The 17,573-nt window shown below is 39.4% G+C and overlaps 1 protein-coding gene across 1 annotated transcript in view; it reads right to left on the bottom strand.

Annotated features, from left to right (window-relative positions):
- The window catches only part of RASSF3 (Ras association domain family member 3), a 130,172-nt gene that overhangs the window by 9,310 nt on the left and 103,289 nt on the right, over positions 1–17,573 (bottom strand). The window contains exons 2-4 of the mRNA XM_044679451.1: positions 9,308–9,415; positions 3,471–3,714; positions 2,501–2,610 (exon numbers count right to left, since the gene is read on the bottom strand). Of these exons, the coding sequence (XP_044535386.1) occupies positions 2,501–2,610; positions 3,471–3,714; positions 9,308–9,415 (462 nt within the window). The remainder of the gene's footprint in view (positions 1–2,500; positions 2,611–3,470; positions 3,715–9,307; positions 9,416–17,573) is intronic.

Below are 17,573 nucleotides of genomic sequence, written 5' to 3' on the forward strand. Positions count from 1 at the left end.
ACCTAATCTCTCCCATATTGTTTTCCAAATTTCCCAGCAGTTTTTGTCAAATAGTGGATTCATGTCCCAAAAGTTGGGCTCTTTGGGTTTATCATATACTGTCTTGCTGATGTCATTTACCCCAAGTCTATTTCACTGATCCTCCCTTCTATCTCTTAGCCAGTACCATATTGTTTTGATGACTGCTGCTTGATAGTATAGTTTAATATCTGGTACTGCTAGGCCCCCTTCCTTCACATTTTTTTTCATGATTTCCCATGATATTCTTGATCTTTTGTTATTCCAAATGAAATTTGTTATAGTTTTTTCTAATTCAGTAAAGAAGTTTTTTGGTAGTTTGATAGGTATGGCGCTAAATAGGTAAATTAATTTGGGTAGAATGTTCATTTTTATTATGTTAGCTCATCCTACCCATGAGCAACCAATGGCTTTTCGTTAAATTATTATTTTATTAAAATAAATCATTTAATTTAAAGAAAGAAAATTAAGAAGCAAGAAAATATATATTGGATATTTAAGAGAGGCAGTGGCTGGAGGTTCGAGTCCTGCCCCTGCCACACACTGGCTGTGTGACTGCGGGCATTTCCCCAGGTCTCTACGATTCTAAATGGTAGAATCAGGGCCTATGATCTCTGGTAGAGAGACTCTCTCCTCCCGAGGCTGTCCAAAAGTCAAAAAACAATCAAAGCAGTGAGGGATAATTGTTCACTTAAAATACTCTGATATTTAAACATTTACTAAACTCCAACAACATGTGAGATGACACTAGAAACCAATTAAAGGCAGCCAGATCCCTCCTCAGGAGGTTACAAATTAAGCTAACCAGATGGAATGACTTAGAAGAACAATACAAATTTAAAAACTAAGAGGCTCTGCGAATGTGTGTTTGGAGTTTGAGCTTTCAGGGGAAATGCTAATATATATTCAAAAGGTCCTTTTAAGAATCCAAATGAGAATGCCAAAGTAGTACTTCTGTGAACAATGGCAGCTTGTATTCAGAAAGCTTCCAAAGTTATAGAATTTTCAAAAAGCAACATGAATAATTTATTAAAGCAGTTTTTCCCTCTTAGTAGCTCAAAACCACTGAATAGATCATCTCTCATTCTTCATCATCTCTCATTCATCTTCCAACATCCTGTCAGCGGATGAGTTATTTGCATTTCCATTTTATAGACGAGAGACTCAGCCCTGATTACGTCCCTCGACACTGTTGGCCTCAGTTTTCTCATCTATAAAATGAGCTGAGAAGGAAATGGGAAACCACTCCAGTATTTCTGCCAAGAAAACCCCAAATGGGGTCATCAAGGGTTGGATTACAACTGAACAACAAAATGTCAACCATGGAGCTCACAAAAGGTCATTCTCCCAAGAATGCACTGACCTAAATATATTCTTCCTGACAGGAGGAGACTTCTAAGTAGACAGGTGCAAATATGGTATCTTAATTGTTTATGGCAATACAATACAGCAGAAAGCACACAGGGCCAGGCTCTGAGTTCAAATCCTGCTCTTTTCACTTCTTGCCTGTATGAATTTGGGCAAATCAGTCTCTTCTAGGTCTGAATTTTCCTCCTCTGTAAAATTAAGAGGGTTGAACTAGGAGGCCTTCTAAGGTCCCTTCCATTTCTAAATCTATTATCCTATGAAATTTAAAAATTTTGTTTAATTCAGAGTCTTGCTTGCCAAAAAGCAAGAGACTCTTTTCCTCCCTGTTTACAATGAATCAGCAAGGACATTTCTTCTTAGGAATGAACATATGGAAAGTGTCAACTCTGAAACTGAAGCTAACAGGGTAAAAGCAGAAGAGCAGGAACCTTTGGAGACAAAATAGAACATTCAAATCCCCTAAATTTACTTTTTAAATGGTGACTTCTTAACAAACACAAACATTTCAATATATGAACAAAAAAGATGACTATATAAATAAATGTGAACTTGTTTCTACCTATCTGCAATGCCTAATTGTTTTGCCAGTGAGATAAATATATGTTATAGGTAGATGGATGGATGGACAGATGGAAAAAGAGAAAAAGAAAGAGAGATGAATTGATGGATGGATAGATATACAGACAGATGGATAGATGAATGGATGGACAGATGGATAAACAAATTGACAGCCAGACAGATGGATAGACAGAAAGACAGAGACAGATGAATGGCTACAGACAGATAGACAAATGGATGGATAAATAGATGAATGGATGGATAGACATGTACAGACAGACTGATAGACAGATAGACAGACAAACATAGTTAGATTACACAGACACACAGATGATATAAAAAGTGATCCCATTTGAGATTTTCTTGGCAAAGATCCTGGACTTTCCTTTTGATGTGTCCTTCTCCAGCTCATTTGACAGATGAGGAAACTGAGGCAAATGGAGTTAAGGGACTTGCCCAGGGTGATACAGTTAGCAAGTGTCTGAGGCCAGATCTGAACTCAGAAAGAGGAGTTTTCCCTGTTCCGGCCCAACAATACCCAAAGCATCCGACTCACCTCTCCCGTTTCATGCTCACGCAGAACGAAGCTCAGCGTTTCTGTCCTTGGCCCCGCCACCAAACGCAGATAAAGGGGGTGTTCTCGGTCCGAGAGCTTGCACGCATATACTGTACAAGGAAACGACAAGCAGTCCATTGGACAGAGCCCTTCTGTATCCACTGAGCTGGCCTGATCCGGCCTCCAGAGAAATCTGTCACTCCTCGCTTCCCCATCTTACTACAACTGGCCAGTAGGAAAACAAGCCAAGTGCCATCAAGGGCCAGCCACAGACAAGGGCGAGAGCACGGCGCCATTACTGCTGCTCTCTGCGTTGTTTTCAGAGAAACAACCCATTAAAGTCACGGGCCAAAGCGTTTTGTTAAGACTGACCAGAGCACGAGGGGTCTTCTATGATGAAGAAAATCGAGTGACTCTTTCCACAGTCAAGGTCAAAAGCTTTTAACGTGATCAAAAGTTGGAACAAAAAGCTGCCACAGCTCTGGGATTCATTTAAAAGCATGAATGAACCCACAATCATGTGGCAAAAGAGAAAATGCCAGGCAAGTTCTTGTGTCTGCTTGGCTTGAAAAATTAACGGGCAACAGCACTATCCAAACCGAGTCACTAACCCTGTTGCAGTGAGCAGCAGAGAATTCCAAATATGAGAAAGGAATTAGGCTGGCAAGAGGAAAATGCCACCTACGGACTCCTGGCATGCCCACCCTCTTCCCTAGCCCTTGGGCACCAAGTGCAGGCGTGCCTGGGACACACTCTCCTAAGTGGGCAACGCCAAGGCAGAAGTCCACATCCCACAGCTGTTTCCAGCTCCATCCAGGAAAGCTAGAAAGAAAAGGAGACTTAAGAGAGTGGCGCTGCGAGAGAGACACCCCACAGCGCCGGGGATAAGCCCTCCATGCTGGGGTGCAGAACATCCTCTAACATACAGACAAGGGTCCCTTTGGACTCTGCCCCGGGGGGACACACGTACCTTGGTCTTCTCTGTGACAACGCTTATAAAGGGCAAACTTGGCTGGGCTTTCAGAAACCAGGAATTTTTTGAGCAGGGCTTCGATAACTTCCCGGACAGTGTTGGTGCTGCTGATGTGAAGGGTGTTCATACAGCTGTTATTGTTGGAAGCAGGCTTTTCAGGGTTCTGAGAAGTCCATGCAGTGATGGGTCTGCACAGTTCCATTTGGACTTTGATGAAACCAGTGTAAATCCCATTGGAATTCTGTAACAGGAAGACAAAAGAGCCACATATTGGGAAGGCACCAAAATAAGATGGGAGACGGGACCGAGGTCAAGCAGAAAAACGCATTCCCTATTTGGACTCTTGTATTTTGGTGGCAGATGGTCACTAACGACGTCCCCCAAGCCTCGGACACTTGCTAGCTGTGCGACCCTGGGCAAGTCCCTTAAGCCTCATCGCCTAGTCCTTACTGTTCTTCTGCCTTGGAACCAATATAGAGCATTGATTCTAAGATGGAAGGTAAGGATTAAAAAATATATTTTTCCCCCCTGGAGAGAAAGGTCGTAAGTGTGGGGTGGTGTTGAGAGGGGAGGCTATGGAGCCAAGAGGAATTTGGTTCAAAATCTGTACTAACTACTATATGACTACCAACAGGTAATCATTGCTCCTGGCAACTTTTAGAATTACAGTCTTACACAAGCAGCTAAACAACACTCTTAAAATGAGTTTCCATTAAAAAAAAAAAAAAAAAAAGTTTCCATGGTGGGGATTGCCTAAATCAGTGATTCCCAAAGTAGGCGCCACTGCCCCCTGGTGGGTGCTGCAACAATCCAGGGAGGCAGTGATGGCCACAGATGTATTTGGGGGTGGTGAATAACTGTAAGGGAGCGGTGATAGTATGTGACAGGGGGCGCTAAGTAATATTTTTTCTGGAAAGGGGGTGGAAGGCCAAAAAAGTTTGGGAACTACTGGCCTAAATCGATGAAATTAAAGCTCAAGATCAAAAAAAGAAGGACCTCACTGGGAAGCCCTCATAAGCCTCTTGGGCAGATGTAATCTCTCCTGGTTCCAATACACTTAAGCCTCGCAGACCCATTCACTCATGCTGCTACAGCCACACGTGAGGAGTCTGGACCCTTTTTTAAGGTAATATGTCCGTTCTAATCCTGCCGGCCAAACCATGAAACCTTCTAAGGCTAATAACGAGAAATATCTGGACCGATCACACAAAAAAACCAGTACCTGGAGAAGAAAAGAAAGCCACAATTAAAACTTTGTGACACCCTAACAAAAAAGGGTAATCTGGGCTGCTGACAAACATTGCTATTCCTGCAGGCAGAGGATTCTTTTATTTAAACATCATTTCTTACTCAGCATCAATACAAAGCAGGTTACAAGGAACTTTCAAGATGCCTCTAAGATTTCTTAAAGTAGGTCAAATTTGGGCTGTGATAGGTAACTTCTGGAAATCATAAACATTTATTCATAATTTATGAATGGAATGAATTATAATCTTAAGGAAGATGGGGTAAGTTAAGGTCTTTGGGCCACAGGGCGGCACTAAGTAGAAATCTTCGAGGCAATTGGTTTAGCAAATAGCAACAGTCAAAGTTGAGTTAAACTGGAGGCTTCTCCCATGACTATTTCTGCCAAACTCGGGGAGAAGAGAACCTTCAGGCACTTCTGAAGGCACATGGAAGACAGATGTTCAAAGGGAGGGTTCCTAGGAGAAGGCTTATGGAGCATATGGCCATGATCCTCAGGAGGCAAAAAAAAAAAGGAGGTGGAAGATAAAAGGAATCCAGGCATTTTGTTCTTAGCTTCTCAGTGTTCCCCTTTTTGAGCTCTCTCCTACCTCAGCTACTTGGTGGCCCCAATAAAGGGACTCAAAACCTGGATTCTGCAAATTAAAAACAAAAAAGTACTTTGACAATGGTACTGCACTTGGCTTTCGTGGCAATCTTATTTCTTTTATTTAATGCATTTAAAGCCATTCTTCTGAGAAGGGGGCCATCGGCTTCACCAGACACCACACCAAAACAAGATTAAGAATCTCTGCTCTCATGGCATTCTTATTCTCTTCCTTGCTTTCTCTCTCTGTTCCTCTCGGTTAATGTGATCCTATCAGTGTTTCTACAGCATCACTTGCTTATCCAAAGTGCAGAAGTCACTTAATAAGGAATACCAGGAGTCAAGTGAAATAAAGGAAAATCAAGGAAATCATTCATTCTAACAAATGATCCATGACATAGGCTTAAAGGCAGAAAACCAGGGCTCCAACCCCAAGTAGATGAGCAGAAACAAAGCATATTCAGAAGGCCATAAAGGAGAGCAGAGATTTGTCCCAAATGAGTAAGAAGCCTGGAAAGCCATCTCTAAGGGTCAAGAGGGATATGCCCCAAGAGCACTGGTGTTACCATCGCATGCCAAAAAGGCAGATGCTCTGTCATTCCAATCCAACATGTGTTAAACAGAAACACCAAGTGGAAGGTTCCAAGAAGGTCCAAGAGAATAAGAATAATTTTAAAAATCAAACTATAGAGCAGTGATTCCTAAAGTGGGCGCCACCACCCCCTGGTGGGTGCTGCAGCAATCCAGGGAGGCAGTGATGGCTACAGGTGCATTTATCTTTCCTATTAATTGCTATTAAAATTTTAAAAAAATTAATTTCCAGGGGGCTAAGTAATATTTTTTCTGGAAAGGGGGCGGTAGGCCAAAAAAGTTTGGGAACCACTGCTATAAAGTAATAGCTAATATTTAGTTTATTTTTCTTTATTGCCAATTTTCCAGGGCCCACTGTGGCAAAATGGATAAAGATGTAGCCTCGAAAATCAGTAAAGATATTGTTGGTCATTAATTTTCCAGTTGTATCAGACTCTTTAAAACCTCTATTTGGAATTTTCTTAGCAGAAATACTGAAGCAGGGTGCAATTTCCTTCTCCAGCTCACTTTACAGATGAGGAAATTAAGGCCAATAGGGTTAAGTGACTTGTCCAGGGTCACATAGCTATTAAGTGTCCAAGGGCAGATTTGAACTCAGAAAGATGAGTGAGTCTTCCTGACTCTAGGGCCCAGGGTTCTGTCCACTGCTGTATTCAAGTCCTGCTACTTCTGTTGTATTGAGTGACCCTTAAAAAGACATGTAATCTTTCAATGGTCTCTAAAACACTAATAATTGCCGAGGAAGTGCCCACTTGCATTGGTAGAAGGAATTCCCATTATCAATTAATTCAGTTCAGTTTTTATCCCTTTCAATTTTTTTTTCTGGGCCTCCTTTTACAGAATTCTACCAAGAATTCTATATATAATTTCATGTAACTAAGTTGTGTTTTCTTCCCTCCAGCTGCCTTCTGTCTTCTGACCTCCTTGCCCACCCTTACCCACTAGCCACCCTTGAGTTATTTGGGATTGTCCCAAAAAATGACAGAGAGGTTCATCCTGCTGTACTAAGTAGCAATCAGGCTGGAATATCTTACATGATGAAAGCTGTGACATTGTACTCAGATGAAGCTGACCAATTTTATTAAAAAGAGAGAGGGGTGCCAAAGCACAATACAAATATTCTCTCAACCCTATATGGTAGTTACTGCCTATAGAGTTTTCTATTTTACAGATGAGGAAATCCAAGCTACAGGAGGATAATAATCTGCCTATGTTCATACAACTAGCAAGTATTCAAGACACAAATGAACCCATAATGCTCCTTACTTCAGACTCTAAGGGTTCTTACATTAGTCTATCCTGCTTTTATAAGAGATCATCTTGTCTTAACTCACTTTTAAAAATAGAAGGAAAAAAAAGCTTTGGAAAACCTCAATGTTTCTTCCCCTATTGTTGTATTAATTTATTTTTAAATCTTATTTTTGTTTCAAATTCTCTCTCTCCAGCTCCTCCTCCACTCACTAAAAAGGAAAGAGATACATTACCCATTAATTCCATTAATACCATATTAATTCATGCAAAATATGTTTCCTCATTAGCCATGTTTTTTGGGGAAAAATAAGAATTAGAGAAAGAAAAAATATGCTTCAATCTGTACTATGAGCTCATAGATTCAGTATCTGGACGTAGTGAATTTATTTCTTAAAGCCTTTGGAGTTGTGGTGGATTACTGTATCAATGAGTTACTAAGTCTATACTAAGTTACAAATCTGTATCATATGCTAAGATATATCTTTATAATATTGCTGTTACTGTGTAGATTGTTCTCTTGGTTCTGCTCATTTCACTTTGCATCAATTGATGTAAGTTCTTCTGAAATCATCTTCACCAATTCTTACAGAATAACATTTTGTCACAATCATAACTTGTTCAGCCACTCTCCAACTGATGGGCATCCCTGTGGTTTCCAGTTCTGTGTCACCACAAAAAGAGCTGCTATAAATATTCTTACACACATTTTGGTTCTTTGCATTTTTCTTTGATCTCCTTGGTATAGAGACCCAGTAGTGGTATTGTTGGGTCCAAAGTCCAACAATCGCCTTTTGAGCATAGTTCCAAATTGTTCTTCAGAAGATTAGATAAGTTCACAATTCCACCAACAGACCATTAGCTTACCACTTTTCCATTATCCTTTCAACATTTGTCATTTTCCTTTTCAGTTATCTCGGCCAATCTAATGGGTGTGAGTGGAACCTTATAGTTGTTTTCATTTGCACTTCTCTAATTATTAATGATTTAGAGCATTTTAAAAATAACTATTATTAATAGGCTTTGGTTTCTTCTTCTTAGAACTGTCAATATCCTTTGACTTTATCCATTCGGAAATGGCTCCTATTTTTATATATATTTGATTCAATTCTTTATCTACTTGAGAAATCAGAGAAACTTGCTACTAAAATGTTTTCCTAATTTCCTTCTTTTCTTCTACTTTTGGCTCCATTGTTTTTGTTTGTGCAAAAACTATCTACTTTCCCTCCTATGAACCTCTCTAGCTCTTATTTGGTCATGAACCGTTCCTCTATCCACAGAACTGTTGAGTAATTTGTCCCATGTTCCTCTAATCTGCTTACACCATCACCCTTTCTCTCTAAATCATGAACCCATTTTGAGTTTATCTTGATATCCTAGTTTCTGCCAGACTACTTTGACGTTTTCCCAGTAGTTTCTGTCAAAGAGTAAGTTCTTGCCCCCATAATTGGGATCTTTAGGGTTATCAAATACTAGGCTTCCCTATTATTTTATGAAACAAATCCTCAGAAGCTCATAACTACAATAGCCTCTTTTTATAACAACTCACTTTTGTCAAGTAAATTACTTAAAGGTTAAATTCCATCTACCCTCTTCTCCATGCTCCACAGCACACTGTTTGTCCACAAGTCCACAGGCCTAATTCATGATGGTTTAGAGTCAGTCAATAAGCATTTATAATTAAGCAGGATCTGTACTAAGCTCTGAAGATACCAAGAAAGGCAAAAGACAGTTTGCATTCAAGGAAATCACAGTCTAATAGGGGATACAATATACAAACAACTATGTACAAACAAGATACATACAGGATAAATTGGAGAAAAACAACAGAGAGTAGGCAATTGGGGTTAAAGTGATTTCCTAGGGATGTATAGCTGGGAAGTTTGAGGCCAAATTTTAACCCAGAACCTCCCATCTATAGGCTTGGCTCTCTCTGCTGAGCCACTCAGCTGTCCCTGTACATTACTTTTTAATTGATCTCTCCAACTCCAGGCAAGTCAAGAGACCTACTTATGAAACAGAATCAACATGAAGAAAGAGAAAGAATTCATTGAGCCTTCATGGCACATCTACTTTGAACTTTGACCATTTCTCAATTTTGTTCTGAGATTCAAAAATGTACTAACTGTTCACACTAACATAACTGTAAAAGTGGGCATCTTACCAAAGTCATCTTCAATTTGTCAGTAACAGCTAAATTGTAGTTGTGAACCTTCTCTTTGATTTCCTCTTTGCTGAGATAATTGTGGGTTTCCTTCTCTTTCTCCACATCCTAAAAGAAAAACAAACCACACCACCCATTAGCAATCTGAGAGAAAATGCTGATAAGCCAAGGCTTCTTTTACATTCCAGGGAAGAACAACCTTGGCGCACTTAACCTTGAAACACACCCACACTCCACAACCCTGCTGCAGCTCCCAGGGAGTGTCAAATTGTTCTGGATATTAAAAAGCAGATCCTAAAACTACATTGACATAGATGGCATTTGTATCAAAATTCTTCTTGCCAACGAGTCAGTTCTGGGCAGGAGAAATCATTCTATCGAAGCAGGCAGCTAAGTTGCTTCTGTCTCTGATCCAGACCAACAATTTCCATTCCATGCAACATTTAGTACAATATTTCAAAAATCCCCACCCCAGCAGAATCCAGGAATCCATATGTTGTGCCATTCATATTCCGTGTCCAAGGATGGGAAAACAATAAATATCAATTAGAAAAAATCATATTAGCAATGTATAGAGGGCAATTTAATTTCCTGAACTTCAAATTACAAAGAAATCCTATAATCAGGGATCACAAGATTATAAACCACAGAGCTGAAAGGGCCTTTAGAGGTTCAGTACAAACCCCTCATTTTATAGATGTTAAATGAGACCAGAGAAGGTAAAAGGTTGGTCTGTGATCCAACAACCAAGCTAATAGTAGAATTGGGACTCAATTTTAAGTCCAGTTCTGTTCCCACTAAACCACACTGCTTTTCCTCATGGTGAGGACTATGTGCCTTAGTGTTCTAAAACAGATAGGGATTTTCAGTAAATCTGTCTCTAACTAATGTGGGAAAAATCATTACAATATATCTAAAAAAATCAATAAATTGAGTAATGGGCAACCTAGTAGCACAGTGTAGAAATAGAGTGCATTAGATTCAGCTTCAGAAACTCAAATCCAGCCTCAAACACTTACTAGTTGGGTGACCCTGGGCAAGTCACTTAATACTACAAGCCTCAGTTTCCTCATCTACAAAATGAGCTGGAGAAAGAAATGGCAAACCACTCCAGGATCTTTGCCAAGAAAATCCCAGATGGAGTCACAAAGAGTCAGCCACAAATAAAAAAATAAAAAGAATAATAGCTAACATTTCTAGATGCTTTAGATTTGTAAAACACAATTATTATTTCCTTTTATCTTTGTAACCACCCTGGAAGGTAGGTCTTATCATTACCTTCATTTTACAGATAAGGGAGGGCTTTGCCTAGGGTCACACTTCTGCTGAGGATCAGCTCTTCATGACTCCAAGTAAATAAATTATCAGCTATCCCATTCTATTTACACTAAAGGAAATAATAAAGTCAACTGTTTTGAGCTGACTATAGAGATCCCTAAAGGCCTAGAACATTAAATAATGATTAAAATGTAATCACAATCACATTACCCACCCAGAGACTGCCAAGGTTTGGAGAAATTATTTGGGGTTTTAAAACTCAAGAGCAAAGACTTCCCAGCTTAAAAAAAAGGAATTGGGATAAAGGAAAGTGAAAACAGATTTTTAAATGGTCAGAGATTTAGTCTAAAAATAATCAATGTGATTATATAAAGAGCAATTAAAATTAGATTTATTAAACCACCCCTCTCCTGCCCCCATGACGCTTTTGAACACTTGTTTCTTACGGCGTACATCATACAAGCCCAAAAACAATTCTCACTGCTGGCTATTATCCAAGCTGACATTTGTTCTCAGTCCTCTCAGGGTAGCAAACTAGTGTTATAAATACTCTAAGGATTTCTACTCCAGTACTATACTCACACCAACACCATATATAGTCTGAAATCGCTCTTCGGTTCTCAAGCTCAGGGTTAAGACTTGGAGAGGGGAACCAACTGGGAGCAAGGTTCCGTTCCCTCTGGAAAGGAGACTGCTCTACCTTGTGTAAGGCATATAAGGTCAGCATTTGGGATAACTTGGGAAATAAAACCAAATCAAAAGCATATGCCAATCCCAGTTTTCATTCAGGAATGCCTATGAGGTTGCTTTCAGTTGTTCAGATCTCCCAGATTGAAGCCCTGCTCTTCCCCACCGTCAAAAAAAATTTTCTTTTCACTAGTCTTTGGTTAGGGACAAATAGTCCAGCTCAGGAAACTCATAGTCCTCATCAGCAAGGATTTCTACAATATCAGCAGGTATTCTACAACAGATACTCCTGATTCTTTTAGGCACAAAGAAAGCAGAAAAAGAGGTTTTGGATCCCCCCCCAACTTTCATCATTTCCCAAGGCTTCTCGAGCCACATGCTAGTTTGCTTAATCCAAAATGGGGGAACAATAAAAATCAAATGGCATTTTTGCAGAAAGAAGGGCAGACCCAGGGGGTCAGAAGCTACTTTCAGGATGGGCTGGGAGGGACCATTGTTCCAATGAATTTTAACATTTTAAAAAATACTATGTGGCAAGCACCATGCTAAAAGACAAGTACACAAAGTCATTTCAAATAAGTTGTCACTGAATTCCAAAAGGATTTCCCATTTGTGGCTGTATTTTCAAGGTTTTTGTAAGCAGCACCATTAAAATGCAGGCAATACCGAAAACAGGTGGCCCTGATGCTCTCTATGCAGCATTATAAGCCAACCAGCCAGGTGGGGCTCACTGATGTTTTGATTTTTCTTTTTGATCTGAATATTCAATCAATTTTTCAATTATCTCTGATAATAGCAATTACCGTAACATGTTTATCCTTTTTGAATTATGCTTTGTTTAGATGTTAACATTAGGCTAAGGTATTATAAGTACATGTGGAATGATAACTAGAAGTAAGAGAAAAACAAAGAATGGTCAGGAGTAATAAAAAAATAAAAAAGCCAGGAGTTCTAATTCCTGCTCAGTTCCTGAAAGCCTTCCCCACCCCCTCTTTTAATTCCAGTGCCTACCCTCTGTTAATTATTTCCAATTTTTCCTGCATATAGCTTGTTCTTGTGTGTGCATGTTTGCATGTTGTCTCCTGCATCAGATTTTAAGTTCCTGGTTATATTTCCTTTATCCCCAGTACTTAGCACTATGTCTGGCACATAGTAGGTACTCAATAAGTGTTTATTGATTGACTACTCCTAAAACACCATGTTTGACCTTGAGGAAATCACTTCCCATCTCTAGGTTCCAATTTTCTGATCTTTGAAATGAAGGCAGATTAGTCTTAATTAGACTCCACAATTTTATTTTCCTTCTCCACATCACAAACTATTAGATATTTCAAATTGGATATCCCATGGGTATCTAACTCAAACTCAACATGTCAAAAACAGAAATTATCTTTCCTTTCAAATCCATCCCTATTCCAAACTTCCCTATTACCACTGAAGATCCCACCATCTTTCTTTTTTATTCATTCATTCATTTTTAAAGACCCTTAATGTCTTCCTTAGAATCAGTACTGTGTGTTGGTTCCAAGGCAGAAGAGTGGTAAGGGCTAGGCAATGGGGGTTAAGTGGCTTGGTGACACTTCACCCAGCTGTGAAGTGTCTGAGGCCACATTTGAAGCCAGGACTTCCTGTGGTCCTGCCCACCATCTTTCTATACTTACTGTTTTGCAACATAGGTATAATCACTGACTCCTCACTCTGACTCACCCCAAATACCCAGTCAGTTGCCAACTCTTGAGCATTTCTACATCAATAATATCTCTCTTGCACAGCTACCACTCTTGTTGAGGCCCTCGTCATCTCTGAGTAGATGTCATACTTGGTTAAGAATTCACCTCTTAGGCTACCTCTATGAAAGGTACCTAACAAGATTCTCTTCTAACATTTTATAGCATAATGTTTAATATTTGGACCACATATTCATTTTTAGTTTATTGTGTTGTGTGATATAAGATGTTGGTCAAATCCTCATTTCTGCCAGACTGTTTTTTAGTTTTTGTAGACACATTATCTACCTACTCTGAAGAAGTACCCCGAGTCAAGCAGAGATATTTGGATTTCAAAATTTAGAGGGACCTTTATTTGGGAAAATAAAAAAAAATGAACAAAAAGTTTACAAAGCAAGTAGAGAGCACATCTCTATGTAATTTATTCGGGGACTGATTAAACACCACATTTAATTATATTTTATTCTTTATCTTTGGGATTTTTTTGTTGTGGTGGTGGTGGTTCAGTCATTCAGTTGTGCATAGAATATATCTTCTATCTTCTACTACTTCTTGAACTCTGTCCAAGCTCATGTTTAATGCTTCTACGACATTATCTATCCTTCTCAGCCTCTGATGTCCCCTTCTCCTTTTTGCCTTCCATCTTTCCCAACATCAAGAGTCTTTTCCAACAAGTCCTGTCTTCTCATGATTTGGTCAAAGCATAACTGGCTTTCCTAGTCCCAAATAGTTTTGTTATAGAGTTTGAGGTCTGAAAGGGAAAAAACTTCATTCGTAGTTTTTAAAAATTAGTTTTCTTGATTTTATTTCTTCATGTTAGCCCTGGAGATATCACTTTGGGGAAAAATCTCCCTAAAGGACTGAACATCTTTATTTCCTCTAAATCAGGAAAAGACTTTCCCATAATACTCCAAATGTTATTATCTTGACCACTTGTACAAGGAAGGAAGGAAGGAAGGAAGGAAGGAAGGAAGGAAGGAAAGGAAGGAAAGGAAGGAAAGGGAGGGAGGGAGGAAGGGAGAGAGAGGGGGAGGGAGAGAAAGGAAAATTTGTAAACTGCAAAAAATAATTCCTGTGAGCATTTTCAAATTTGAAAGGCATAAACGAATATTTCATTCATGAAAGCTGAGAAAATACCAAAAGAAACTAAGTGTGGAAAATGGGTACCACAGGAACAAGAATTAAAAGAGAGGAAGGAATGAGTAAGAAAGAAGGCTATTATAGAAGGTGGAGAAGAAAAAGCACATTGTTCTTTAATTGTGATAAGGAGGAAAGAAAACTGTTTGTGAATGCCATGAGTGATTTGTGTTGGCATCCACCAGGTGAGTGCCACACCTTTGGTGACTGTCTATATTCTGTCATTTTTTACAAGTCCCTTTCTAAACAATTCACTTTCCTTTCACTTTGCACCATTATAATAGAGGGGCTTTCATTGAGGGCCAGTTTAAATCTCCATAAAGTGAATCCCTGCAAAATCTGTTTTTGAGCCAGTCTGGTTTCTTGGCTGATGGGTGGAGTCCCTTTGGTCTCCAGATTCTCAGTTACCCAAGGAATTTTCTCATGAGAAACGCATCCTGTGCCTTAGAGATGGAATTGCCTCTCCATTATGCTAGAGAAAAGATGGGATTAAGGACTGGACCATCTCATTAGCTACAAGATTGCAATAAGAAGTCCATTCTATGCAAACTATGTAGAATAAGTAACATGCCCAAGAATGTAATCATTCCTATCCCTTATTCTTTTTATTTTCAATGCTGTCCTTCATTTAAAAGATTGCACAGCAGACAGAATGCTGCTTTAGAAATGGAACCTGGATTCAAGTTTCTGAACTTCAGTTTTCTACTGCCATTGTTGCCATGGGATCATTTCAGTCATGTCTGACTCTTTGTGACCCCATCTGGGATTTTCTTGACAAAAACACTGGAGTGCTTTGCTGTTTCCTTCTCCATCTCATTTTACAAATGAGGTAACTGGGGCAAACAGAGTTAAGTGATTTGCCTAGGGACACGCAGCTAAGATTTGAACTCAGGAAGATGTCTTCCTGACTCCAGGCTGAGCATTCTATCCACTGTGCTAGCTAATCTGCAAAAATTAAATTAAATAATCATTAGCACTCTAAAGTTAATGACCTGTTGACATTATTAACTTACTGTTGGAATTAATTAAATGTCATTTTCCCTCAGAAAGCATAAGCTACTTAGCAGAATATAGACTATAAGTAGAATGTAGTAGAATCCTAGTAGAATATAAACTCCTCAAATACAGGAGCTGTTTTATTTCCATCTCTATATTCTCAGAGCAGACACAGCGAGTGCTCTAGAAATGTTTAATTAATTGAACAAAGGGTTTTTCTAGATGATTTTGCACCAATCCAACAGGAATAAACTCACATTTGCAAGGTGCTTTAAGGTTCACTTTCCAAATCACAACCACATTATCAAGTACAGTTCAAAGATGACAAAACTGAGCCTCAGAGTTTTAAATAACTTGGCCAGTATCAGAGCTGAACTGGGACTTGAATTCAGGACCTCTGCCTCTAGTTCCTTTTCCCCTATATTATAATGCCTCCAGTTCTATGTTTATTCTAGGATCATTTGGTCAAAGGCTCGGAGTTGTGACAATTAAACAGGTTTAAGGGAGGAGATCTGTGGTCAAAAGAACAAAGGCGAATGGCCAGCAGAGGGGATCAGACTCAGTAAGCTGGATTCAGGCTATTCCCTAATCAATTCGACTAGGCATCTGGATCCAGAAGACCCGAGTTCATATTTGGCCATAGACATTCCCCACCTTTATGGTCTTGGTGTGTAAAGGGAATTAGCTCATCCTCATTCATTGTTAGACTCTAGCCATCAGGAATAATGTCACCCCCCAACTTAGAATTAAGTCACACATAGTGATAGTAAGGAGCGAACCAAGAACAAGGGACTGCCCTTTGGGCAGTCCAAAACAGTGTCGTGGCTGCCATTTGTCCACTTGAAATTGAAGGTGATACAGGAAGTGACGAAAGATGCTCGCTTCTGGAGATGATGGTAACTTCCTGTGAGGGTTGTTGGAACTTTGAACTTAGTATTGAGACCTCAGGTGGCTTCCCTCTGAATTGTCACGTGGTTGGTTAGGCTTTCTTTCTCCTCCCTTGGCGTCTCTTCTAGCCTTAAGGAGGCGTCTCTTATTGGAGGAGGCCTTGTGGCTAGAAGCCTTGTTTAATTAATCTCTGTGCCCTTCTGCTGGGGCCTCTAAATTCCACCTGGTTCAGGCCTCAGGTCCCGGCCAGAGTTTCTCTCAACTTCCCTACCTTCAAAGTTCCTAATTGTAAATAAACCACCATAAAATTCATCCTGACTTGGGTCTATTTTATTTGAAATCACATTAAGTGATTTCTGGCGACCATACCTAAACTATCTAGTTTCCCCTCTTACACTGGGTAAGACACTAAACCTGTTTGCCTCAGTTTCCTCATCTGTAAAATGGGGATAATGATAATAACACCTATCTCAAGGGCTTATTGTGAGAAACAAATCAGTAAGCACTATGGAGATGCTTTCTGTTGTAGTTGTTGTTGTTGTTGTTGTTGTTGTTATGTTAGCTATTATTGCTAGACAGGTCAAATTACTGAGAGCACAATGCTTTGCCTTTTTCCATATTTCTCAGCCAAGGGAACTAAAGTGTTTCCTAAAGATGACTTGTAAACTAAGTAGCATTCACATTATATTATTTATGCCAGATGTCCCGGCAGATACATGCAGCAGAATAAGTCAGCAACACCTGTAACTGAAAGGGCCGTCCTTTCCTCAGAGATGTCCATGGCTTCAAGTTCCTTCTTGTCTTTTTTTGGTTTTTTTTTTTAAACCCTTAGCTTCTGCCTTGGAATGTCTAAGGCAAAAGAATGTCAATGGAGGCTAAGTGACTTGCCCAGGGTCACACAGTTTAAATATTTTTAAGTGTGTGTGTGTATATTTAAATACATACATATATGTATATATATATATATATATATAACATATAAAATATATATATAAAATATATGTATGTATTTTATATATAAAATCTATTTAAAATATGTTTTATGTAATATCTATTTAAAATATATGTCTGTGTATTTAATATATATGTAAATATGTGTATCATATCTATTTAGAAACCCTGACCTTCCATCTTAGAATCAATACTATGTATTGGTTCCAAGGCAGAAGAGTGATAAGGGCTAGGCAATGGGGGTTAAGTGACTTGCCCAGGGTCACACAGCTGGGAAGTATCTGAGGCCATATTTGAACACAGGACCTCCAGGCTTGTCTTTTTTTTTTTTTTTTTTAATTTTTTAAACCCTTAACTTCTGTGTATTGACTTATAGGTGGAAGAGTGGTAAGGGTAGGCAATGGGGGTCAAGTGACTTGCCCAGGGACACACAACTGGGAAGTGTCTGAGGCAAGATTTGAACCTAGGACCTCCGGTCTCTAGGCCTGGCTCTCAATCCACTGAGCTACCCAGCTGCCCCCCCGGCTTGTCTTTTAATGCACTGAGCCACCAAACTGCCCTTACTTTCAACACCAAGAGTCTCCCCACAAACCAAGGGAAAC

The sequence above is a fragment of the Gracilinanus agilis genome, chromosome 5 (assembly GCF_016433145.1).
Source record: "Gracilinanus agilis isolate LMUSP501 chromosome 5, AgileGrace, whole genome shotgun sequence".
NCBI classification, from domain to species: domain Eukaryota; kingdom Metazoa; phylum Chordata; class Mammalia; order Didelphimorphia; family Didelphidae; genus Gracilinanus; species Gracilinanus agilis.